The following is a 25,503-nucleotide window of genomic DNA, read 5'->3' on the forward strand; positions in this document are numbered from 1 at the left end:
ACTTGAACATTTAATCAAACACTTAAAGAAAGCCCATGAGCTCATGTTGCGCAACATTTCTGTAGGCTATGCAATTGTAGGAGAACAGAGTGATGGCCTCTATTTAAAAAAATGAGGATCCCATCAGCTTTCTATAGGCTTACTATTTATTTCTCAACTTTCCTAATATTTAGCACATTGCTTCCCTTTACAACAGGAGTATAGCCTTTACAACAGGAGTATAGCCTTTACAACAGGAGTATAGCCTTTACAACAGGAGTATAGCCTTTACAACAGGAGTATAGCCTTTACAACAGGAGTATAGCCTTTACAACAGGAGTATAGCCTTTACAACAGGAGTATAGCCTTTACAACAGGAGTATAGCCTTTACAACAGGAGTATAGCCTTTACAACAGGAGTATAGCCTACCTGGCTGGCATGAAGATAAACCACGGGGAAAAGCGGCCTCCATTCGCTCTTTAAGTGCCTAGATTACATGTATTTTTTTCGCCTGCCCCTTTTTCGATACAGGTGCATGATAATGGTCCATTCTAAATCCAAACTAATTTCACATCTTATTTAATAAACTCAGCAAAAAAAGAAACATCCCTTTTTCAGGACCCTGTCTTTCAAGGATAATTCATAAAAATCTAAATAACTTCACAGATCTTCATTGTAAAGGGTTTAAACACTGTTTCTCATGCTTGTTCAATGAACCATAATGAACATGCACCTGTGGAGCGGTCGTTAAGACACTAACGGCTTACAGAGGGTAGGTAATTAAGGTCACAGTTATAAAAACTTAGGACACTAAAGAGGCCTTTCTACTGACTGAAAAACACTAAAAGAAAGATGCCCAGGGTCCCTGCTCATCTCCGTGAACGTGCTTTAGGCATGCTGCAAGGAGGCATGAGGACTGCAGATGTGGCCAGGGCAATAAATTACAATGTCTGTACTGTGAGACGCCTAAGACAGCGCTACAGGATTGACAGCTGATTGTCCTCGCAGTGGCAGACCACGTGTAACAAAACCTGCACAGGATCGGTAGATCCGAACATCACACCTGCGAGACAGGTACAGGATGGCAACATCTGCCCGAGCTACACCAGGAACACACAATCCCTCCATCAGTGCTCAGACTGTCTGCAATAGGCTGAGAAAGGCTGGCCTGCGGGCATGTAGGCCTGTTGTAAGGCAGGTCCTCACCAGACCTCACCGGCAACATCGCCTTTGAGCACAAACCCACTGTCACTGGACCAGACAGGACTGGCAAAAAGTGCTCTTCACTGACAAGTTGCAGTTTTGTCTCACCAGGGGTGATGGTCGGATTCGCGTTTATCATTGACGGAACGAGCTTAACCCCGAGGCCTGTACTCTGGAGCGGGGTTGATTTTGGAGGTGGAGGTTCCGTCATGGTTTGAGGCGGTGTGTCACAGCATCATCGGACTGAGCTTGTTGTCATTGCAGGCAATCTCAACGCTGTGCGTTACAGGGAAGACATCCTCTTCCCTCATGTTTATTTTATTTATTTATTTATTTATTTATTTACCTTTTTATTTAACCAGGTAGGCAAGTTGAGAACAAGTTCTCATTTACAATTGCGACCTGGCCAAGAAAGCAAAGCAGTTCGACAGATACAACGACACAGAGTTACACATGGAGTAAAACAGACATACAGTCAATAATACAGTATAAACAAGTCTATATACAATGTGAGCAAATGAGGTGGGAAGGGAGGTAAAGGCAAAAAAGGCCATGGTGGCAAAGTAAATACAATATAGCAAGTAAAACATTGGAATGGTCGTTTTGCAATGGAAGAATGTGCAAAATAGAAATAAAAAATAATGGGGTGCAAAGGAGCAAAATAAATAAATAAATAAAAATTAAATACAGTTGGGAAAGAGGTAGTTGTTTGGGCTAAATTATAGGTGGGCTATGTACAGGTGCAGTAATCTGTGAGCTGCTCTGACAGTTGGTGCTTAAAGCTAGGGAGGGAGATAAGTGTTTCCAGTTTCAGAGATTTTTGTAGTTCGTTCCAGTCATTGGCAGCAGAGAACTGGAAGGCGGCCAAAGAATTGGTTCTGGGGGTGACTAGAGAGATATACCTGCTGGAGCGTGTGCCACAGGTGGGAGATGCTATGGTGACCAGCGAGCTGAGATAAGGGGGGACTTTGCCTAGCAGGGTCTTGTAGATGACATGGAGCCAGTGGGTTTGGCGACGAGTATGAAGCGAGGGCCAGCCAACGAGAGCGTACAGGTGCCCTTCCTGCAGGCTCATCCTGACCCTCCAGCATGACAATGCCAGCAGCCATACTGCTCGTTCTATGTGTGATTTCCTGCAAGACAGGAATGTCATTGTTCTGCCACGACCAGCGACGAGCCCAGATCTCAATCCAATTGAGCACGTCGGGGACCTGTTGGATCGGAGGGTGAGGGCTAGGGCCATTCCCACCAGAAATGTCCAGGAACTTGCAGGTGCCTTGGTGGAAGAGTGGGGTAACATCTCACAGCAAGAACTGGCAAGTCTGGTGCAGCTCATGAGGAGGAGATGCACTGCAGTACTTAATGCAGCTGATATGTGGCCAGATACTGAGTTACTTTTGATTTTGACCCCCTCCCCCCTTTGTTCAGGGACACATGATTGCATTTCTGTTAGTCACATGTCTGTAGAACATGTTCAGTTTCTGAATCTTATGTTCATACAAATATTTACACGTTAAATTTGCTGAAAATAAACGCAGTTGACTGAGGACGTTTTTCTTTTTATGCTGAATTTATATGTAAAGACAAGATTAACCCTCCTGTGTTCTGGTCAAATTGGACCGATTTAAAAAAAATATATATATATATATATATATATATTTTTTTTTTTAGAAGTTTTCTCTCTGAAAAATGTAGTTCCTTTAATCTGATTGTCATATAAGGTTCCATGACTTTGTCCACACAGGGCATCTGAACACACAAAATACATTTGGATGATTTTCATTACGTTTTGGGTGTTTTATTTAACTTTTGTACACCTGTGGTGTTCCCGGTCAAAAATGACCAGTCAAAAAGGACGGGTCATTAGAAATGAATGGGTGAGACTACAATTAGTGTAGAAAATTGAGTTCAGGCACATGCCCATCAGATGGACACACTTCCTCTCCCAGACCCCCACATGCATGTGTGTTTGAGCACACACACACCTCACTCCCTATTCTTGGCTTCCATGGCAACCCCAACGGGAACCTTTCCCCAATAGTCTTTCCCCCGGGAACCACACCTGTTGGCATTCTCACAAACAATCGCAACATTGTTTCAATAATATATAGAACTTTTCTCCCGGCTCTGGTATATAAAGCTTTTTAGAGGTCTTGCTCACAATCCATTCTGTGGCGGCAGAATGACCAAACGATATACTGTATGTGAGGCTCTTGATCATATCTTTGATCATGACACTGGTGAGGGGAGAGTCCTTGTTAAACTTTGACACACAGTAGTCTGTGATAAATAGCACTATGTTTCATCTGACTATTTGTTATTGTCAAAATAATCCATACAGTAATGCTTTTTTAAACTCAAAAACAAGTTGAGGCCTATGGGCCATAAATAGCAAATATAAGTTCAAACCTGTAATGTTCACAAGAACTTAAATTGATAAAAAGATCTTAACACAACATCAGGTGATAATATATGTATTCAGCTAAAACGGGGCTGTCATTTTGGACCAGGTACACAGAATTAATCAACATGCAACGAACACAACAGGTGGGTTAAATCAAAAGTCTGTGTGACAATATCAGCCAATCACTTGTGAATTATATATTTTCACTGACTTTTTAAAGTCTTAGTCGCACAACTCATGTAGGCCTATATGTTTTGATAAGGTTTGTATCACAACGAAAGTGGCCAAATAACTTCTTAAAATTAAGCACATTCATCTATGTACTTTACAAAGAGTGTACAGCCCAACATAAGCAACATGTTTCAATTTTGGGGAAGAATTTTCGCCATTAAAAATGCACCTTTTGTAGTAAAAGCATTACATGCATATTTGCATACGGTCACTTTTGATAATGGTGTTTTCCCGGTAATGGAATATTTGCTTATAGCGTTCTGCCATGTGCTCATTGCTGTGCTTATGTGAATAAATAGCCTATTAACTCATTTGGGATCTATGTATCCCACAACTGTCCCAGACTATGTTTGGAATATTTATTTCTCACACAAAAAATAGGTAAACTTTTGTTCTATGGGGGACCTTCAATTATGCACCTCGGAATTGGATAATAATGCACGCAGTTGTATCCCCGATGTATCGGTATTCGCTTGTAGCCCGTGAGAGACCCAATCACGTGATGGAGAGCCATGTGAGGTGCTTCCGAGCGCGCAGTACTCGGGGAGAAGGGCACAACGCAGCACTCCGGGTCAAGGGCACGATGGCCACTGGTCGCAAAAGTCATGTTTTTTTTTAGGGTGCATTACGGCCACACAAAGGGGATACCGCCGGGAAATTCAAGGCATTGCTTGTCAAATTGTGACATGAAATACTTAAACATTTAAAAAATCATCATTAGAGTCGCGTCATGCTGACTTACAATGTATTAAAAATCACATATAGCCCAACGTTTGTAGAACAACTGAAGTTCCATTAACTCATTTAAGCATCTAGGAGTACCTATTTCTATGTTAAGTCCTCAACACAGAATAGCCGCATATGCGCGCTCCCGCAAATCCTTTAGAGAAAATATCCTTTCTATTCAATTCAGCTCTGTTCAATTGTATTCTTAATACTATAAAATAATGCCACGGAATTTTAAGCAAATCTTGTCTGCTGAATGAACTAGTGTATCCCACATCCATTTGGCATAGCCAGATCAGGACCGAACATAAGGACAACTCAGAGCATGTTATTCTGTTCTTCTGAAATGGACTACATTTTCTTCATATCATGTTGCTTTAGACCTGTCTAAAATAATGGATTTATTATGACGGTGTAGACTATTACATGGATTTATTAGACTTTTTAAAATGTAGATGTTCCAAAGGTCTGACTCAGTGGCTGTGTGGAAGCCAGAAGATGCTAAATTAGTTTGTTAATTAACTGTCAATTACCGTGAGACCGACCGTCATTTACATGACAATCACCAGCTGATGCAATTTTGTGACCCCCACAGTCCTAGGTGCACCCGGATAAGAACATGAAATGTATGCATTAAATTTGGCAGAGATGGCAGACCATATCCATGTACTACACACACACAGCCTATTCAGTCATGTTTATGTACCAATACATATGGAGATGTGTATGTTAAGTCCAAGCTTAACAAATGTATTTAGTGTGTGTGAGAGAGATGTGGTGAGGAGAGCACTAGAGCTACTCATGGTCACAGGCCTAATGTCCAGACAGTTGTGGCCTATAGGATCTGGTATGTGGCAGGAGATGATTGGATAAGAATCTCATTGACCAACCAGTGGTTCGCACTAGCAGGGCAAAGGCTTGTGCTGGTAAACCCTCCAACAGAGCTCTGGACTTAGATTACTCCTGGGGCGGTGGTGTGTGGGTGTGGAGGAGACGGATAAACAAAAGTGTTGCCAGCATTTTCTTGCATAAGCAGCCGCCACTCGTCAGGTGTCCAAACAGAAAAGCCAGTGATTTATTAATAGACGTTTCTCTCTAACTGGGAAGGCAGACTTCCCAAAGAAACAATACCAAACAAATTCTACAACAATGTGACAAAGGAGGTTATTCTGCTGTTGTCCTTTTTCACAAGGTCCATTGAGCGCACAATGTATTTACATGGAACAAAATGTAGCTTGTTAATGCCACACATTAGTGCCGGTTTACACTAACTGCCGTTGTGGAAAACAATATCGATAGAATGTACATATTGTAGACTGACTAAAATACTACTTGGCCATTTTTAAAAAGGTCATCGGTGGAAATAAAATCATTTTTAACATTATTTTGGCTGAGTCAGATGGCTCAGCTCGTGACGTAAACCTGCGGTGACATCATTCACTGCTACTGTCGTTGGCACAGAATCTAATTAGTTAACATATTATTTAAGGGCACCAAACTATTTTAACCTTGCATGTGTGCAATATGTCACTCAGACTTTATCTTAGCCTACTACTTTGTACGTTGTTTTGTCATAACTAAAGGTATTCTAGTTGAAATTGATTCACATTGGCATGCTTTTAGTATGACTTTGTGGATTAGGCTCCTGTACACCGATGTGCAACACATTAGGCACAAGAGATGTGATTCATAACAGAAAGGAGAGTTTTTCTAAACAATAATTAATCCCGACTTTGGAAAACTCTCCGTTGGATCACAACCATTGTGTCATGCATCGGTTGTACAACTTGAGTGTCTATACCGGGGCCAAGGTGTATCACTGCATGTGATTTTGAAGTTGCATTGTGGCAGTGCATTAATGTATGGTGTGCCACTTGACATTCATATCAACGTGGTGCCGTGTCCATTTTACACACTTAGCTGGTACACAGATATACCTCTCTTATGCATGGGTAGGAAGGGTGGTGAGAGCCTGCGTTTCCATTTGTGCTTACCATGTTCAGGAATGTTGATTTAAAACAAATTTAAAAAATAATGTATCCACCAAGAAAATTATTTCAAAGTTGACTCGGGTTGAAACGGAATGATACATAGCCTACTCCAACGAGATATCCCCCAAAAGGGTTCCACACACTGTTTCACACTGACCAGCTGCAACAACCAGCGGAACACAGCAGCGGGTTGTCAGTGCAACTGCCGTCACCTCTGGATCCCACTTGTGTGCCGCCTTTTCTTTAAAGGGTGAATCTGCATTTCGAAAAATAAATCTGCAAACCCACCACTGATTTGGTGAACAGCTGAGTGACGGGGCTGGATTAATGTAACTCCTCTCAAACTCATGGACAGAGCTATGGAGGCAAGGACTGGCCATCCATTAAATCAAAATGATAGTTTTAACCATGATTTAATGCTATAGTGTTTGTTTACAATTACGTTTGTAAACAAAAGTAAGAAGTTTTATTATTCAACAATCAAAGCGTATATATTAATTTTAAACGTCTAAAAATGGATGTAGAAACCGCAGATTGCCAATGTTTAAACATCTACACTGTCGGAGAAACTATATCGATGCATGATGACGTTCTTCCAATTAATAGCGAGACATTTGGCAGAACGCGAGCATATAGATAACCTTGGCCTATGTGAGGGTGTTAATCTAGCTAGTCTATATGATGCTATTCTTGGGCCAGGTTTGAGACGCGTCATTTAATCAAGCAGCACGCTCACGCCTAAGGGCTGCTCCCCTTTCTGTCTGCGGTAGCAGTAGCCTAGCGAACTCCCCTCCTATCCCCGTGTGGCAAAGAGCTGTTGAAGCATGTTCCTGTCCGGATTGACCTCCGCAGGGAAGGACACGGGCAAACCCTGCGCAAACGGTGTCCGGTTCACTGTTTACAACGCGGTGAGCGAGAGGCGACCCCCTCCGTCCGCCCAACTGTGCGCTAGCTCCCGGTCGCGTCCTCTAAGTACTTTTTTGCTATCGTCTATTTATACCACGCGCACAGCCAGATCTGATTGCATCGTGGCACCAAGGGATTGTGCCATTAACTGCAAAGAGGGAGAGATGGTGATGGCTGGTAGAGCCATTCAATTATTGATTGACTCTCAGAACACCCCAGTCGGTATTGGAAGACGTAACGGGCAAACGTGGACTGTACAGAGAGCGGGTTAAAGCCACTCTAGGGGAAACGTATGTTATTTACTTGGATGGCAGCTCTATTTGATTCCTCTAAGCTTTGTAGTCGTCATTGCCAAATGAGTCAAGTTAATGATGCCTATAGTATTTCCCGAATTGGGCTATTAATGTTATTGTTGTGTTACATAATGCCACTCGAGTACAAAGCCGCCTCGTGCGCAGCTGTCGTTTTAATTTATTGCACCTGTGATCTCCAGAACAGTAGTCTACACCAAGCTTTCGCCACAATGACTGCCTTCATAAATACAATAGGCAAAATCTAGTCAATGGTGTAATATTTTTCCGCACTGAATTTCACATATTGCCTTTGTTGACTATCTGTGACATGCAGCAACCGACCTTGGGAGGACTCAGACATTTCTCTGTGGGGACTTTGTCACGTGGCAAAGTACCGACACTGCACTAATATAAACAATTCATGCTGCTAGCGGAGATTAAGCACCATGGACAGCGACCAACGGGAATCCCCGATCTGACATTTAAACGCTCTTCTTTCCTCGTCCCTACCTGCATGTCTACTGGGGAAGGGATGTCATAGGCCACTGGAATATCATATGCTATCCCTTGGAAGAGTTGGGCCAAAGCAATGTTGCCAAGGAGGATTTAGAACTTGGGTTAGTGAATCAGTCATGAGCGCCATCTAATGTATATAGACGGTGTATTGCACTAGGCGTGTGACAGGTGCACTGGTATAGGGTCTCAGGTGATCATTGCCATTTCATGAGTCTATATGCCGCAGAATATCAAATGTAGGTTATTGGTGTGTACTTAGTATGAAACTGTGCTTAGCACTTCTGCTGGTTTTTGAACCGTAATGCATGATTGTTTGCATGACTTGTATCAAGGCATGTGCAAACGCAGGAGAGCTGATCTACACGTAGCCTATGGGGGCTTTTGGACAATCTAGGATCATATAACGTCATGGTCTGGTATCCTGATTGCCTGTGACATTGTTCTACAGGATGGAAGTAATGGGAAGAGAAGGTACATGCAGGTGGGAGTATATCTGACTTCTGGTGGATACAACATCATTCCTAGTCCAGACACTAGCTGTGTCCCATGGAGGGCCAGTCTGTTGCTCACTGCTGTGGCCAGATGCTCAGCAGAGTGACCACGTTTTTGGGCAGTACAGGGATCAGTAGAGTCAGGGGTCAACCTGTGTTCTGGCCAGGTTTAAAGGGCTTCTGTTTTTTTTTCATGGGCCTCTGGCCAGGTTTAGAGGTGGTGAATGAGCCTTGTCTGTGTCGCCACCTAGCTTCCTTGCACTCTATCAGGTCCGTGTTCAGTAGGGCACATTGTAAAGAAAGCTCTTTGAAATGTTTGCAATGGAAAACAAGGGTTTCATATTGGACAAGTTCAGGTAGTATATATGGTTCTAAACTGTTTCTCCCTACTGAACACACAAACCAGTTCATGCCCTGTGAGAATTACCTTATTGTCATTATTTTAGGTGATGAGGATGGGTCCATTGGTGACACAATGCAAACAGAAATGAAGTCGTGTTTCGTAGTTGACTTGTATTTGTACACGCATTGTGTCTTTACAAACTTCTGTCAATCACGTCACCACAGAAATGAAGTAATGTGTTTCGGAGTTGACTGGAACATTTTCAAAGTCTTTACAAACCTCTTGGTCAGTGTTGCCACCACGTCACAAGGTGACCTCGTCCTTGGAGTTTGGACATCTGGCACATCAGGCACATTACTGACATGCGGTGATGTTTTCTCTCCTCAGCGATCAAGGAGTTCCCTGAAGACCTTTTCACCAACAACGAGCGCAAGAGTGGGGCCGTCCTGCTGCACATAGTGGCGGTAAGGCAGCTCTTTGAATGCATCTATTACTAATTATGATGCTTTCATCACTGGTCCAGTCCAAAATCAACCTCTTGTCCCTAGCCCTAGTTGGTAGACTTCTTGATTGCCCCCGGTATGACAGGTGTAAGTCATATGGGAATTCCTCCACCTAGACCTTGGTCTTAGAATGATGGCTGGAGTTTTCACCACAAATATTTGCTGGGGTACTGATGGCTTAATTCAAAATCTTCACATTTAATTATGTTTTATATCTTGTATTTTGTTATCCTGAAAATGTAAAATATTGAAGGGGTCAAGTGATCTCGGTTTCAGTGGGTAAGAAACGTCTGGTACCCCCCCCCCAGTATTATCAAGAGGTGTCTGGGGGTAGGGCGTCAACTCACTGCCCAGAGTGGGTGAAAAATGCACTTTGGTGATGACATTTGACTAATGTTCTAAAATTCATTTTACCAAGACATATGATTGTTCATGTTGTGAATCGTTCAGGGGGTCTCTTATTATTAACATTATGTCTAAGTTCGATTTCGTAACCTAATACATCCCATAATACGCACTGAGCTCTGTTGACCGAGCGGTGCGCTTTCTCGCAGCGACTTGAGGTTTTTACGTGTGGTGGTCGCAAAAAGCCAAATTAACATGACACTAACTGAAATGTAAAAGGCTTTGTAAATACAAAGCTTGTGGTACGCTCAGTGCTCTGACATTTCACAGTGATACTGTCTTTGTTTTTGAGAGACATCTTTGAAAAATAACCGGAATTTTGCATTAATATGTAAAAGCGTACACTAAAATCATGTCATGTCTATCTTAGCTGTATTGTTTTATATGCTCTGGAAGCGATGCTATTTTTCTGATATTTGACTGCTTTTTTTTGGTCTGGCCTCCACTGATTTAGTCACCCCAATTTTTTAAAATTTATTTTTTTACCCATTGGTCAAAATATGTGTTAATTGGACACCCTATTAAGGGTTGAATGGACTGGCATAGCTTGTCTCCATTCTCCATCACACCAGCTTGATCTCACACTAATTTGACCCAAAGCAGGGGCTCCTGCCCCCTTCTGTTGCCTCACTAACAGCAAACCTTGTCCTGCTGGGTTCTGTCCCGCTGGGTTCAGCCCTGGTCTAGGGGTTCTGTCCCGCTGGGTTCAGCCCTGGTCTAGGTTGTTCTGTCCCGCTGGGTTCAGCCCTGGTCTAGGTTGTTCTGTCCCGCTGGGTTCAGCCCTGGTCTAGGTTGTTCTGTCCCGCTGGGTTCTGCCCTGGTCTAGGAACCTTTCCTCAATTTTACAGGTCTTCATTGTAAATATGAATGTGTTCTTAATCGACTTAGCTGTATAAGTAAAATACATATCACATGTAATATGTGTCAAGTTAAGAATAATCTTGATTCATTTCATGTAATGCTATGAGGGTGAGAGGAGAGGACTAATGGTAAATTGGAGCTAATTATTCGCTGGTCTTACAGTGCCCCCTGTGGCTGGGCTGGAGCACAGCACCCTCTGGACCCAGTGTCAGTCTTGATCTATAATTTATATATCTATCACGTCAACTGTACTGAAATAGAATAGTTTTTTTTCTCACTCCCACAATGCTAAGGAACAATTGCCTGCTCACATCTTTGTGCTGTCTTGCCAACTGCTATGGTTATTTGGCATGAAAATGATCACAATAGTTGGCTATACAGCACGAATAGATCTGGGACCAGGCTAGGCGGATATTATGCAGTATGCACTGCAGTTAATGTCTAAGCAATATACAAACAATTTTCAACGTGATTGTATCAATCTCAGATCAGATGGCTATCATTCTACTAGGTGGTAGTAGTAGTTCCATCTTCAGATATGTTAGGTAGAATGTTCCCCACATTTATTACCATGGGTATGTAATCCTAGATGTTTCTAATCCTCTCAGATCTACGTCATACCTAGCAGCTATGTGTTAGGGCTCCATTTTGGGATTGGTCGATAGTGCTCTCTAGGTCCTTCCTTCCTTGATCTGCCAAGTTTCCTATCAGTTAAGCCAATTTCTGTTGAGTTAAGTGTTTGACGCGTATGCTCGCACACACACCATGACTTCTCTCCCGTCTCTCCACAGGCCCTCTATATGTTCCTGGCCCTGGCTATAATCTGTGACGACTACTTTGTGACATCGCTGGAGAAGATCTGTGAGGTGAGGGACAGTTTCCCCCCACCCTTGTTAGGAACACAATCTGGTGAAAGTGGTCAGAGATATTAGGCCTTATGTTCTTAACACAGGTAAGTTTTCTGTTAACATAGTAGCGAGGATTACTTCTCGAGTAATACTTTCACTAATCAATATTCTTTGAGAACTGAATCAAATATTCCTAATGAAGTACTTCTCTATTCTATGATTGATTTGCGTGTGAAGATGCCTGAAGTGCCACATTTTAAATGCAAAGCTTTTTGGAAGCTCACCTTGAGTAAGCACTCTGGTCTCCTCTCTGGTCTCCTCTCTGGTCTCCTCTCTGGTCTCCTCTCTGGTCTCCTCTCTGGTCTCCTCTCTGGTCTCCTCTCTGGTCTCCTCTCTGGTCTCCTCTCTCGTCTCTTTCTGTCCGTCAGAAACTAGACCTAAGTGAGGATGTTGCCGGAGCCACTTTTATGGCAGCTGGGAGTTCTGCTCCAGAGCTGTTTGCCTCTGTCATTGGTAAGATATGACACACACACACCAACACATCTCTGATACCCAGAAGTAAAATCTTGTGTATTTGCGTCAGATGCTGGATTATGTTTTGTGGAGAGATGTATGGGATAAAATACTAACCATACTAGAGAAGTCCCCCCCCCCCCCCCCGAAGCATGAACCAAATGTCCCCTCCCCATTCTGAAATGTGAAAGATGTCAACTCCTGGGAAACTGTGATTTGTCCAAATGATCAGTGTCTAAAATAAATCTGCGTACCGGAAAAAAGTGACTTAATCATCCAATCCCACAGTCTTCTGACAGACACTACGTGTGTCTGTTCACCAGATTTAACACGCGCACACACACACACCAATATATCCAAATATAAAAAACACACACACACTCTCCCAGATGGCTGTTGTCAGGGCTGATTGTGGATGGCTCCCTCCCTCTGTGCAGGTGTCTTCATCACCCACGGTGACGTGGGGGTTGGGACAATCGTTGGATCAGCCGTCTTTAATATCCTGTGCATCATCGGTGTGTGCGGAATCTTCGCCGGACAGGTGTGTGTGTGTTTCTTTCCACGTATGCATGTGTGCGTGCAGGTCTCGTTTAGAGCAGCATTTGCGTTTGGATCACTTATGGGCTGAGAAGTAAATGGGAAGATTGAGTTCCCCTAAGGGGAACCATGTCCAGATGACTGTTGATGTTTGTCTTGGAAAGCATATTTCTGGGCCCGTGTTCAGAAAGAGCAGGAGTGCTGATCTAGGATCAGTTTAGCCTCTTTTAGATGATAATGAATAGGATTACAGAGCCTTCAGAAAGTATTCAGACCATTAAAACAAAATCATCAGCAATCTGCACACAATACTCCATAATGACAAAGTGAAAACAGATTTCTTGACATTTTTGCAAATGTATTAAAAATAAACATACCTTATCTACAGTTGAAGTCGGAAGTTTACATACACCTTAGCCAAATACATTTAAACTCAGTTTTTCACAATTCCTGACATTTAATCGTAGTAAAAATTCCCTGTGATTAGTTAGGATCATCACTTTATTTTAAGAATGTAAAAATGTCAGAATAATAGTAGAGAATGATTTAGTTCACCTTTTATTTCTTTCATCACATTCCCAGTGGGTCAAGTTTACATGCACTCAATTAGTATTTGGTAGCATTGCCTTAAACAATTTAAACTTGGAGTAAATGTTTTGAGTAGCCTTCCATTCCTCCTGACAGAGCTGGTGTAACTGTCAGGTTTGAAGGCCTCCTTGCTCACACACGCTTTTTCAGTTCTGACCACACATTTTCTATAGGATTGAGGTCAGGGCTTTGTGATGGCCACTCTAATACCTTGACTTTGTTGTCCTTAAGCCATTTTGCCACACCTTTGGAAGTATGCTTGGGGTCATTGTCCATTTGGGAGACCCATTTGCGATCAAGCTTTAACTTCCTGACTGATGTCTTGAGATGTTGCTTCAATATATCCACAATTTTCCTGCCTCATGATGCCATCTATTTTTTGAAGTGCCCCAGTCTCTCCTGCAGCAAACAACCCCCACAACATGATGCTGCCACCCCCTTGCTTCACAGTTGGGATTGTATTCTTCGGCTTGCAAGCCTCCCCCTTTTCCTTCAAACATAACGATGGTCATTATGGCCAAACAGTTAGATTTTTGTTTCATCAGACCAGAGGACATTTCTCCAAAAAGTATGCTCTTTGTCCCCATGTGCAGTTGCAAACTGTAGTAGAGGTCGACCGACTATGATTTTAACGCCTATACCGATTATTGGAGGACCAAAAAAGCAGATGCCGCTTTAATAACAAAATAAAAATATTTTTTTTATATATATTTTTTAAATACTTTTTTTATTTGTAATAATGACAATTACAACAATACTGAACGAACACTTATTTTAACTTAATATAATACATCAATAAAATCAATTTAGTCTCCAATAAATAATGAAACATGTTGAATTTGGTTTAAATAATGCAAAAGCAAAGTGTTGGAGAAGAAAGTAAAAGTGCAATATGTGCCATGTAAGAAAGCTAACGTTTAAGTTCCTTGCTCAGAACATGAGAACATATGAAAGCTGGTGGTTCCTTTTAACATGAGTCTTCAATATTCCAAGATAAGAAGTTTTAGGTTGAAGTTATTATAGGACTATCTCTCTGTACCATTTGTATTTCATTATCCTTTGACTATTGGATGTTCTTATAGGCACTTTAGTATTGCCAGTGTAACAGTATAGCTTCCGTCCCTCTCCTCTCTCCTACCTGGGCTCGAACCAGGAACACAACGACAACAGCCACGCTCGAAGCAGCGTTACCCATCGCTCCACAAAAGCCGCGGCCCATGCAGAGCAAGGGGAACAACCACTCCAAGTCTCGGAGCGAGTGACGTTTGAAACGCTATTAGCGCGCAACCCGTTAACTAGCTAGACATTTCATATCGGTTACACCAGCCTCATCTCGGGAGTTGATGCGCTTGAAGTCATAAACAGCACAATGCTTGAAGCACAACGAAGAGCTGCTGGCAAACGCATGAAAGTGCTGTTTGAATGAATGCTTACTAGCCTGCTGGTGCCTACCGTCGCTCAGTTAGACTGCTCTATCAAATCATAGACTTAGTTATAACATGATAACACACAGAAATACGAGCCTTAGGTCATTAATATGGTCGACTCCGGAAACTATAATCTCAAACAAGACATTTATTCATTCAATGTAATGCGGAACAGTTCTGTATTTTATCTAATGGGTGGCATCCCTAAGTCTAAATATTCCTATTACATTGCACAACCTTCAATGTTATGTCATAATTATGTAAAATTCTGGCAAATTAGGCGGCCCAAACTGTTGCATATACACTGATTCTGCGTGCAATGAACGCAAGAGAAGTGACACAATTTCACCTGGTTAATATTGCCTGCTGACCTGGATTTCTTTTAGCTAAATATGCAGGTTTAAATATGTATTCTTCTTCTGTTGACTTTAAGAAAGGCATTGATGTTTATGGTTAGGTACACATTGGAGCAACGATACGCACCGCATCGGTTATATGCAACGCAGGACACGCTAGATAAACTAGTAATATCATCAACCATGTGTAGTTAACTAGTGATTATGATTGATTTTATTTTTTTATAAGAACTTTAATGCTAGCTAGCAACTTGCCTTGGCTTCTTACTGCATTCGCGTAACAGGCTGTCTCCTCGTGGAGTGCAATGAGAGGCAGGTGGTTAGAGCGTTGGACTAGTTAAATGTAAGTTTGCAAGATTGAATCACCCGAGCTGAGGTAAAAATCTGTCATTCTGCCCCCGAACGAGGCAGTTGACCCACTGTTCCCCGGTAGGCGGTCATTGAAAATTAGAATGTGTTCTTAACTGACTTGCCTAGTTAAATAAAGGCATATTTTTTTTGCCAAATCGGTGTACAAAAATACCAATTTCCGATTGTTATGAAAACTTGAAATCGGCCCTAATTTAATTGGCCATTCCGATTTAATCGGTCGACCTCTAAACTGTAGTCTGGCTTTTTATGGGGGTTTTGGAGCAGTGGCTTCTTCCTTGCTGAGCGGCCTTTCAGGTTATGTCGATATAGGACTCGTTTTACTGTGGATATAGATACTTGTACCTGTTTCCTCCAGCATCTTCACAAGGTCCTTTGCTGCTGTTCTGGGATTGATTTGCACTTTTCGCACCAAAGTACGTTCATCTCTAGGAGACAGAATGTGTCTCCTTCCTGAGCGGTATGACAGCTGCGTGGTCCCATGGTGTTTATACTTGCATACTATTGTTTGTACAGACGAATGTGGTACCTTCAAGCGTTTGGAAATTGCTCCCAAGGATGAACCAGACTTGTGGAGGTCTTGGCTGATAAAAAAAACAGAAAAAAAATGAATTTCAAGCAAAAAGGCACTGATTTGAAGGTAGGCCTTGAAATACATCCACGGGTACACCTCCAATTGACTCAACTGATGTCAATTAGCCTATCAGAAGCTTCTAAAGCCATTACATAATTTCCTGGAATTTTCCAAGCTGTTTAAAGGCACAGTCAACGTTAACTTCTGACCCACTGGAATTGTGATACAGTGAAATAATTTGTCTGTAAACAAGTGTTGGAAAGATTACATGTCATGCACAAAGTAGATGTCCTTGCCAAAACTATAGTTTGTTAACAAGAAATTTGTGACTCCAATCTAAGTGTCTGTAAACTTCCGGCTTCAACTGTACGTATTCAGACCCTTTGCTTTGAGACCCTAAATTGACCTCCGGTCCTGTTACCTTTGATCATCCTTTATGTTTCTACAAGTTATTTGGAGTCCACCTGTGGCAAATTCATGTGATTGACATGATTTGGAAAAGCACACACCTGTCTATTTAAGGCCCCACAGTTGACCGTGCATGTCAGAGCAAAAACAAAGCCATGAGGTCGAAGGAATTGTCTGTATAGTTCCAAGACAGGATTGTTTCGAGGCACAGATCTGGGGAAGGGTACCAAAACATTTCTGCAGCATTGAAGGACCCCGAGAACACAGTGGCCTCCATCATTCTAAATGGAAGAAGTTTAGATTCACCAAGACTTCCTAGAGCTGACTACCCGGCCATACAGAGCAAACAGGGGAGAAGGGCCTTGGTCAGGGAGGTGACCGAGAACACGATGGTCACTCTGACAGCGCTTCAGAGTTCCTCTGTGGAGATGGGAGATCCTTCCAGGACAACCATCTCTGCAGCACTCCACAAATCTAGCCTTTATGGTAGAGTGGCCAGACGGAAGCAGCTCGTCAGTAAAAGGCACATGACAGCCCGCTTGGAGTTTGCCAAAAGCCCCCTAATGGACTCTCAGACCATGAGAAACAAGATACTCTGGTCTGATGAAACCAATATTTTATTCTGGCCTGAATGCCAAACATCACATCTGGAGAAAACATGGCACCATCCCTACTGGGAAGCGTAGGTAGTGGCACCATCCCTACTGGGAAGCGTAGGTAGTGGCACCATCCCTACTGGGAAGCGTAGGTAGTGGCACCATCGTGCTGGGAAGCGTAGGTAGTGGCAGCATCGTGCTGGGAAGCGTAGGTAGTGGCAGCATCGTGCTGGGAAGCGTAGGTAGTGGCAGCATCGTGCTGGGAAGCGTAGGTAGTGGCAGCATCGTGCTGGGAAGCGTAGGTAGTGGCACCATCGTGCTGGGAAGCGTAGGTAGTGGCAGCATCGTGCTGGGAAGCGTAGGTAGTGGCAGCAGTTTACCTTCCAACAGGACAACAACCCTAAGCACACAGCCAAGATGACAGAAGTGGCTTCGGGGCAAGTCTCTGAACATCCTTGAGTGTCCCAGAGCCTGGACTTGAACCTGATTTGAACAACTGCAACACTCTCCATCCAACATGACAGAGCTTGAGAGGATCTGCAGAGAAGAATGGGAGAAATTCCCGCAGTACAGGTGTGCCAAGCTTGTAGCATCATACCCAAGAAGACTCTAGGCTGTAATCACTGCCAAAGGTGCTTCAACAATGTACTGAGTAAAGGGTTTGAATACTTATGTAAATGTGATATTTCAGGTTTTTAATGTTTTTTTTTATAAAGTAGCAAAAATGTGTAAACCTGTTTTTGCTACGCCGTTATGGGGTTATTGTGTGTGTGAAAACTATTGAATCAATATTATAATGTGGAAAAAGTCAGGGTTTCTGAATACGTTCCGAATGCGCTATACGTAGAAAAGGGGATCCTAGATCAGAACGTCTAGTCTGAGACACTTTAGTTACTGAATACCAGAACGGGATCTCTTTCCTGACTCTTTCTCTTTCTAGGTCGTAATGTTGGGTTGGTGGTCTGTTTTCCGAGATTCATTCTACTACATCTTGTCTATCCTAGCTCTTATTGCAGTAAGTCTGACATTAAATTGCTCTTAACATGTACTGTATTCCACCATAAACAATATATTTATTGAATACTTCCTAACTGGCATTGTTTTGAATTCTTCCCGTGCTCTTTTTCCCCAGTTCATTTACGATGAGAAGGTGGTGTGGTAAGTGATCTGCCCTTTTTTAAATATGACCTTTATTTCATTGGTTATGTACCTGAACTCTGCTCCTTATTGGGCGATATGTGATTTTATCGGGTTACTGTGATGTGATTTCATTGGTCTGTGCTCCTCTGTCCGTCTCAGGTGGGAGAGCCTGGTGTTGGTGCTCATGTACTGTGGATACATCCTCATCATGAAGTAAGTGCTGCACTACTAAGTCTGACGTCACACAACTCAGGGCGGCCAATGAAACTGAGGGCGGATATCTTGAAGAGATTCTCCTGTACTTTTTAGCCAGTAGTTCTATAAGTAGAGCTAGCGAGCCAAAAGTGGTGAAAAATGAAAATGGTGTACTACTTCATATACAGTACCAGTCCTGTTCTGTGAGCTTGTGTGACCTACCACTTCGTGGCTGAGCCGTTGTTCCTCTTAGACATTTCCACTTCACAACAGCACTTACAGTTAACTGGGGCAGCTCTAGCAGGGCAGCATTTTGACTTGTTGGAAAGATGGCATCCTATAACGGTGCCACGTTAAGTCAATGAGCTTTTCAGTATGGACCATTCTACTGCCAATGTTTGTCTATGGAGATTGCATGGCTGTGTGCTCGATGTTATACACCTGTCAGCAACAGGTGTGGCTGACATTGCCAAATTCACTCCTTTGAAGGGATGTCCACATACTTTGGGCCTTTTATTGTATGTGCACAGCGTCCGCTCTCTCTCGCTCTCGCTCGCTCTCTGCTGTGTTCATCTTGCTAGCTGTCACTCAAATGGCGAGGGGGGTGAAGCTTACTGGCTAGAACTTGAATTGCTAGGGGGCTGGCCCACGTGGGGGGGAAAATGTAGGGAAAATGGTGAAGCACAGCTACCAGAAAACACCCTAGGGATTTGGTGGCTAATTGAGGTAAGACCGTGTTTGTTTTGATAGATTGAACATGTGAAGCAACACAAACATTTGCATACGCACTATACATACACATGGATTTAGTACTGTAGATATGTGGTAGTGGTGGAGTAGGAGCCTGAGGGCACACAGTGTGTTGTGAAATCTGTGAATGTTTTAAAATGGTATAAACTGCCTTAATTTCGCTGGACCCCAGGAAGAGTAGCTTCTGCTTTGGCAGGAACTAGTGGGGATCCATAATAAACCCCAGGAAGAGTAGCTTCTGCTTTGGCAGGAACTAGTGGGGATCCATAATAAACCCCAGGAAGAGTAGCTGCTGCTTTGGCAGGAACTAGTGGGGATCCATAAAGAATACAAACTATACATTGACACATCCAGCCCAAAGCAAGAGGTTTACATTTTCTTTTAAGATGTTGTGTATATATTTCTAAGAAATGTACAGAGACTGAATGCAAAGATATTGAATTCGATTTTTTGGGGGGGATGGGAGTTTATTTTCCTGCCTGTTTCTGCCTTGGTTCATCCAGGACACTTTCTGCTGCCAGTAATCTGTCTCTCAGCCCCAGCCTGCTCACTCCCAGCCCAGCCATAACACTTTAATCCTCCCTCTGCAGTGGCTAAAGAGCACCAGACTTAACTGGATATCACTTGTCTCCTGTCTAGTTTGGAGGAAAGGACTTCTGACTGCCCTTCTATGACCCATTATGAAAGCCACTCGGGGAAAATAGCCTACTCACAGACTATTTCAGACTTTTCCGTCCATAGGGGTTGATGTATCATTAGAAGTGTGCATACATAGGATGTCAAATATATAACATGGTTCACATTACCCAGAAGTTGCAGAACTGAGTTTGCCACAGTTTTTGTAAATATGACCAGCTGTAACCATGTTGATGCAGTTTACTGTATACAGAGGGCCAGTTTACAGGATCCAGATTACACCTATTAATCCTAGGCCTAAAATGTTTTTTTTTTTTCAATGGAGAATTAAGTCAATTGATTAATCTGTGACCAGGAAACTGGTCCCTAGAGTTCACACAGCACTGCATACAATTGAGTTATTGGCTGTTGATGAACAAGGGAGACATTGACCAGTGTCCCTCTCCACTCTACTCCCAGGTTTAACCAGAGCTTGCAGAAGTTGTTCACGGGGAAAGGGGGTAAAGACAAGAACCAGGCCAACGGTAACGCTGCGGCCAGCAGCGAGATGGAGGATGGTAATACAGCTTGTTATGGGGCTGATGACCCCTCATTACCTATACTCAGCACAGCAGCAGGTAAGGCTGACCAGACAGGCTGTAGTACACACCAAGGCTTCTCGAAGACATATTCTCAACTAGTCTTCTTTTGAAATTCCCAAAATTGACTAATGGCTTTTTTTGTTGTTGAGGGAATGGCTGTTTTTTTGAGGGAATGGCTGTTTTTTTGAGGGAATGGCTGTTTTTTTGAGGGAATGGCTGTTTTTTTGAGGGAATGGCTGTTTTTTTGAGGGAATGGCTGTTTTTTTGAGGGAATGGCTGTTTTTTTGAGGGAATGGCTGTTTGGTTCAATTGCGTTGGTCTTGGTTGGGTTGTGGAAGGGAAGTTGGACTTCTGGGATTTGGGTAGGACTTCCTCTGTCAGTGTGGTGAAGGTGTTGCAGCTCAACAGTCTCCATTCTACTACGCTGACTAACACTGGATATGAGGTACCCTTCTGCTCAACCACAGTGCTCTCTCCTTCACTCACTGCCTCTCTCTCTCAGCCTAGACACCTTATCTTTGGTATTAATGTCATAAGCGGCTTGTAACTTGTGTAGATGCGACCCATATCTTCCTCTTTCTTTCCACTGTCAAAGCGCCTGTCTGTTTAGCCTTACTAAAACCTGCTGTTGCTTAGTGTGTGTAGTAACTGTTTCTGCGTGCTAGAATGCACTGTTTCTCTGCAGCGTGTTGCTCTGCTTGTCTCTTGATGTTTCAGCCCACTGACTGATGGTACTAAATATCCAAATATAGGGAATGTTTGTCAGCTTTGTTTACTTAATGTATGCATATCAATTTCTATATAATCAATACTCTTGCTAATTGAATATAGAACCCTTAAACCCTGCATCCAGGCATTATACTAGGAGTATGTTTAAAACACAAGTGGAAACGTTTCGCGGGAAGGTGTTTTTACACCTTAAAATAATTGTCCTGTGTTTCCAGATTTCTATTAGATATGACCTCTATTTAGTTACAGTGTGAGTGAAAAAAATTTTCCTTCCAAAAGCACAAGTTAAAAAGCATGTTTTCTGTGTTGGTGTCTTCCATTAGCACCGCCGTCCACTAATCATTTTCACCCGGCTACTTTTTCCAATTCATAATATCTAGACTCTGTTTTTCATTTAAAGGTTTAAATTCGCTAGTCCATCAAGCCCCTCTGCCTCTAGAATGACTGACATGCATCTTCTAGCGATCTTTTGATAGAATTAGGTGCATGTCAGTCACTAAGCAAGCGATGACAGGGAAACGCAGTCTGATCTGTCTTGACTCCCGGTACAATTTGTGTGCACTGTGGTTGATTGCAGTGAAATTTCTTTACACAGAGGAGGGAGAGGGCATGATGATCGTGAATTTCCGCATCCTATGTAATGTAAGTGGTAACGATGAGTTAATCAACTTAGCCTAATTATTGTTTTAATGCACATTTATTTTCTTTCACGTAGCCACCACGCGGAGTCGTGGCTCATGGGCTATTTACTGTGCGTTGATTGACAACTGAATAGCAAGTGTTGACTAGTTTTATTTATAATACATTTTTTTTATTGGCAAATAATTATCTGATACACAACCAAAACAAATAGCCACAAGTTCAACAAGTTTGTAGAGTCAAAGGCTTGACCTAATCGTTGCCTGCTATGAATATGGGACAAAATACTAAACTTTTGACTACATTAATATACATGTGAATTTGTCCCAATACTTTTGCTGCAATTTCTGAACGGTGCACCCGGTTTATGGATTAAAACACCCTTAAAGCTGCCAGCCTGCTGCTGAACCTCTGTCACTGTCCCAATACTTTTGGAGCTCACTGTATATTGTATAGGGCCCCAACTAATGATCATTCATTCATTTCGGCGATGTCAAATCTGACATATACTTCACTGATATTCCTTTTTTTTGTTCAAGATGTGGGCAATTTACTTCATTTTTCTGTTCTTCAAATTATGTATTTTATTAGAACAAACATTGTGGCAATACATATTTTGCAGTAAAACTGTAAAGACTTTAATCTCATGAGAAGACCAGTTAAATGTTCTCCTAGAAAATAGTCCTGCTCATATTGGCCTAGATTTAGATGACATTCAAACAACTAACACTGAATACATACATGTTCAAATGACTGAACATGTAAAGTCATGTCTTTTCTACAAGAGTCCACCAAAATAGAGCTCCTTAGGCCAAACATGACTACGTGAAGTGACCTTATCCCATGAGGAAATGGCAAACAACTGTCTGTTTGAGATACAAGTTTGAGGTAGAGTTATGAAGTGTTTTGTTCTCCAATTTATGTTTTGGCCACGAGTACAGGATGAGACAACAACAACTTGTGGGTATGAGTTTTTTTTTAAGTGCGATTTTCACTGGATAATTACTTCAGTGTTTTTTTGCTAGCATGTTTGTGGGTTAGCGTCTGTGTGCATGTCAGTGTGAAGGACTAATGTGTCTGTCCATCTCCAGTTAAGCCCAGTAAGGCTTACAGTCGTGGCTCTGTGGTCATGGTCGATGAGATTATGCACGCCAGCCCTCCCAAGTTACGCTTCCCAGAGGCCGGCCTCCGCGTCATGGTCACCAGCCATTTTGGACCAAAGACCCGGCTGCGCATGGCCAGTCGCCTCATCATCACTGAGGTATGGATAGATAGGGATGCAACTACAGGAACGAGATGAGGGAGCAGATTGTTTCCATGTTAAAAAATGCAGTTGTCTCAGATATAGATTTTATAGTGTTCATTAGACACCAAACAGAAAGAATCTAACTGAAACAGCGGGGGTCTGCTTGGGGTGTGTTCACTAGTCCGTAGCAAAATGTTTGGTGTGTTGTAAAACGTTTTGCGCTTTGCAACGCAAACTGTTAACTCCAAACGGAATAAGTTTCGCAACAAAAAATTCTATTGGATTAATTCAGGTAGGTCCCTCCCTGTTTCGTTCTGTTTCCATTTGGTTGCTAGACTAAACTGTAAAGTGTTTCAGTTGGAAAATGTTTTGCAACAGGCCAAAAGTTTTTCTACGGCCTGCGAGTAATGAATTCACCCCTGGATGTTTTCGGATGTGTACCGTAATGAACTGTTTTGGTCTCCACCCTGTTTTGCCTCTTCCTCACAGCGTCAGAAGCTAGTCCAGGGTGCCAATGGGGTGGAGACCCAGGTTCTGGAGGGGAAGGTGGACATTGAGAATGGCAACGTGCCTGAAGACAAACCAGCAGAGGAGGAGCAGGAGAATGAAACCATCTCCCCCTTTCATATCCCTGGTGTGTGTGTCAGCGTGATGTTTATCCAGACAGAGTCTAACATGACTGTCGATAGGAAATGTTTTGTCGACAAGATTGGTGCCATTTGCTTCCACTTCAGTAGACGTGGTGCCATTACCCAAATTATTCAGTGACTTTATCATATCATGACAAACTCTAATGATCTCTGACATTGTTATGTGCATGACAAACTCTAATGATCTCTGACACTGTTATGTGCATGACAAACTCTAATGATCTCTGACACTTATGTGCATGGCAAACTCTAATGATCTCTGACACTTATGTGCATGACAAACACTGCCAAGTGTGTGTGTATGAAACATACTTGTTTCAGCTGTCAAGTGCTTAATGATTAAAGTAGCTGATGAGTTAAATTAGTTCTGTAAGTTGTGTGGGCTGGAACAAATACCTTCAGACCTCTGTGGATCTCCAGGACCAGAACACTGTTCTAGAATGTTGTAGAGTAGTAGGTTCATCTAGGGAGTTTGTAACCACTGTGCTTCTGCATGCTTTTCCAGACTCTTAGCCCCTTGGTTTACTGTAAAGCACTTTGATGTAAAAGAAGTAAATGTAAAAAGGGCTTTATAAATACATACATTTGATATATTTTTATCTTCCACGGCTGTTCTGCAGATGGCATCGGCAGCAAGTGCAAGTGGCTGATCTCGTGGCCCCTGCTGCTCCTCCTGTTCTTCACCATCCCCAACTGTGCGAAGCCTCGCTGGGAGAAGTTCTTCATGGTCTCCTTCTTCCTTTCTACCGTCTGGATCGCTGTCTTCTCCTACTTCATGGTCTGGATGGTGAGTCTCAGGGTAGAGTGTGTGTGTGGGGCGGGGGGTTGTTTGTCTGTCGTTCTGGTCAATTATCAGCCGTAATGTGTGTGGGGGTGGGTCACAGGTCACCATCATCGGCTACACCCTTGGCATCCCAGATGTCATTATGGGCATCACCTTCCTGGCAGCTGGCACCAGCGTTCCAGACTGCATCGCCAGTCTCATTGTTGCTCGGCAAGGTACAGCTCTAGTTTCTGTCATTTCCCTGAACTGTTTGATAGGACATCTAGTCATTGGGTGGGGTGGGGGGGAGTCTTCGGACTGTCTTTAGCCATACTCCTTTTCCACGTTAATTCTGGAGGTTGTTCTTATGTGAAATGCTTCTATTTGAACGACAGCTATTTGTGTTTAGGATTGGGTGACATGGCAGTGTCTAACACAATCGGCAGTAATGTGTTTGATATCCTGGTTGGGCTGGGCGTTCCTTGGGCACTACAGACCATGGCGGTCAGCTACGGCTCCGAGGTAAGAACAGCTATAGGGAACGGAGTAGGGTGAGGTTGCCCCCGGACACTGATCTTGGATCAGTTTAGCTTTTTAGTTAGGATGGGGGGTGTGGAAGCTGATACCTTCACCCTGGAGCATAGGGAACAGAGCCCACTGCTGAGAGATGTACAACTTTAGCTCAATATACACTAAATATTTGTAGTATAGTAGTCATCTTTCTGGAAGTGAATACACTCAAATTAATTCAAGTGTTCATCACTCATGTTGAACACCTTTTTAAGGACTGTGTTTCAGTACTGTGTTTCAGTACTGTGTTTCAGTACTGTGTTTCAGTACTGTGTTTCAGTACTGTGTTTCAGTGCTGTGTTTCAGTACTGTGTTTCAGTACTGTGTGAGTCCTTGACCTTATTGTCGCTCCAGCTCTCTCCCACCTGTCTACTAGGAGTGCATCTCAATAGTATAAGACGTTCTCTGCTCATCATGGCTGGAGGAAGCCACTTAAGACTGTAGACATACGCCCCTTGAGTTAACTAATACCGTGTGTTTACGGGGGTTGACTATGACCTGGAGCCGTGTGTTTACGGGGGTTGACTATGACCTG

At 42.8% G+C, this 25,503-nt stretch overlaps 1 protein-coding gene across 1 annotated transcript in view; it reads left to right on the plus strand.

Annotated features, from left to right (window-relative positions):
- The window catches only part of LOC109866361 (sodium/potassium/calcium exchanger 4-like), a 44,586-nt gene that overhangs the window by 13,225 nt on the left and 5,858 nt on the right, over window positions 1-25,503 (plus strand). The window contains exons 3-15 of the mRNA XM_020455005.2: window positions 9,472-9,548; window positions 11,645-11,719; window positions 12,130-12,214; window positions 12,652-12,755; window positions 18,010-18,084; window positions 18,202-18,227; window positions 18,369-18,422; window positions 20,250-20,347; window positions 22,831-23,000; window positions 23,475-23,619; window positions 24,256-24,422; window positions 24,520-24,634; window positions 24,808-24,920. Of these exons, the coding sequence (XP_020310594.1) occupies window positions 9,472-9,548; window positions 11,645-11,719; window positions 12,130-12,214; window positions 12,652-12,755; window positions 18,010-18,084; window positions 18,202-18,227; window positions 18,369-18,422; window positions 20,250-20,347; window positions 22,831-23,000; window positions 23,475-23,619; window positions 24,256-24,422; window positions 24,520-24,634; window positions 24,808-24,920 (1,304 nt within the window). The remainder of the gene's footprint in view (window positions 1-9,471; window positions 9,549-11,644; window positions 11,720-12,129; window positions 12,215-12,651; window positions 12,756-18,009; window positions 18,085-18,201; window positions 18,228-18,368; window positions 18,423-20,249; window positions 20,348-22,830; window positions 23,001-23,474; window positions 23,620-24,255; window positions 24,423-24,519; window positions 24,635-24,807; window positions 24,921-25,503) is intronic.

The sequence above is a fragment of the Oncorhynchus kisutch genome, linkage group LG21 (assembly GCF_002021735.2).
Source record: "Oncorhynchus kisutch isolate 150728-3 linkage group LG21, Okis_V2, whole genome shotgun sequence".
In the NCBI taxonomy this organism is placed as follows: domain Eukaryota; kingdom Metazoa; phylum Chordata; class Actinopteri; order Salmoniformes; family Salmonidae; genus Oncorhynchus; species Oncorhynchus kisutch.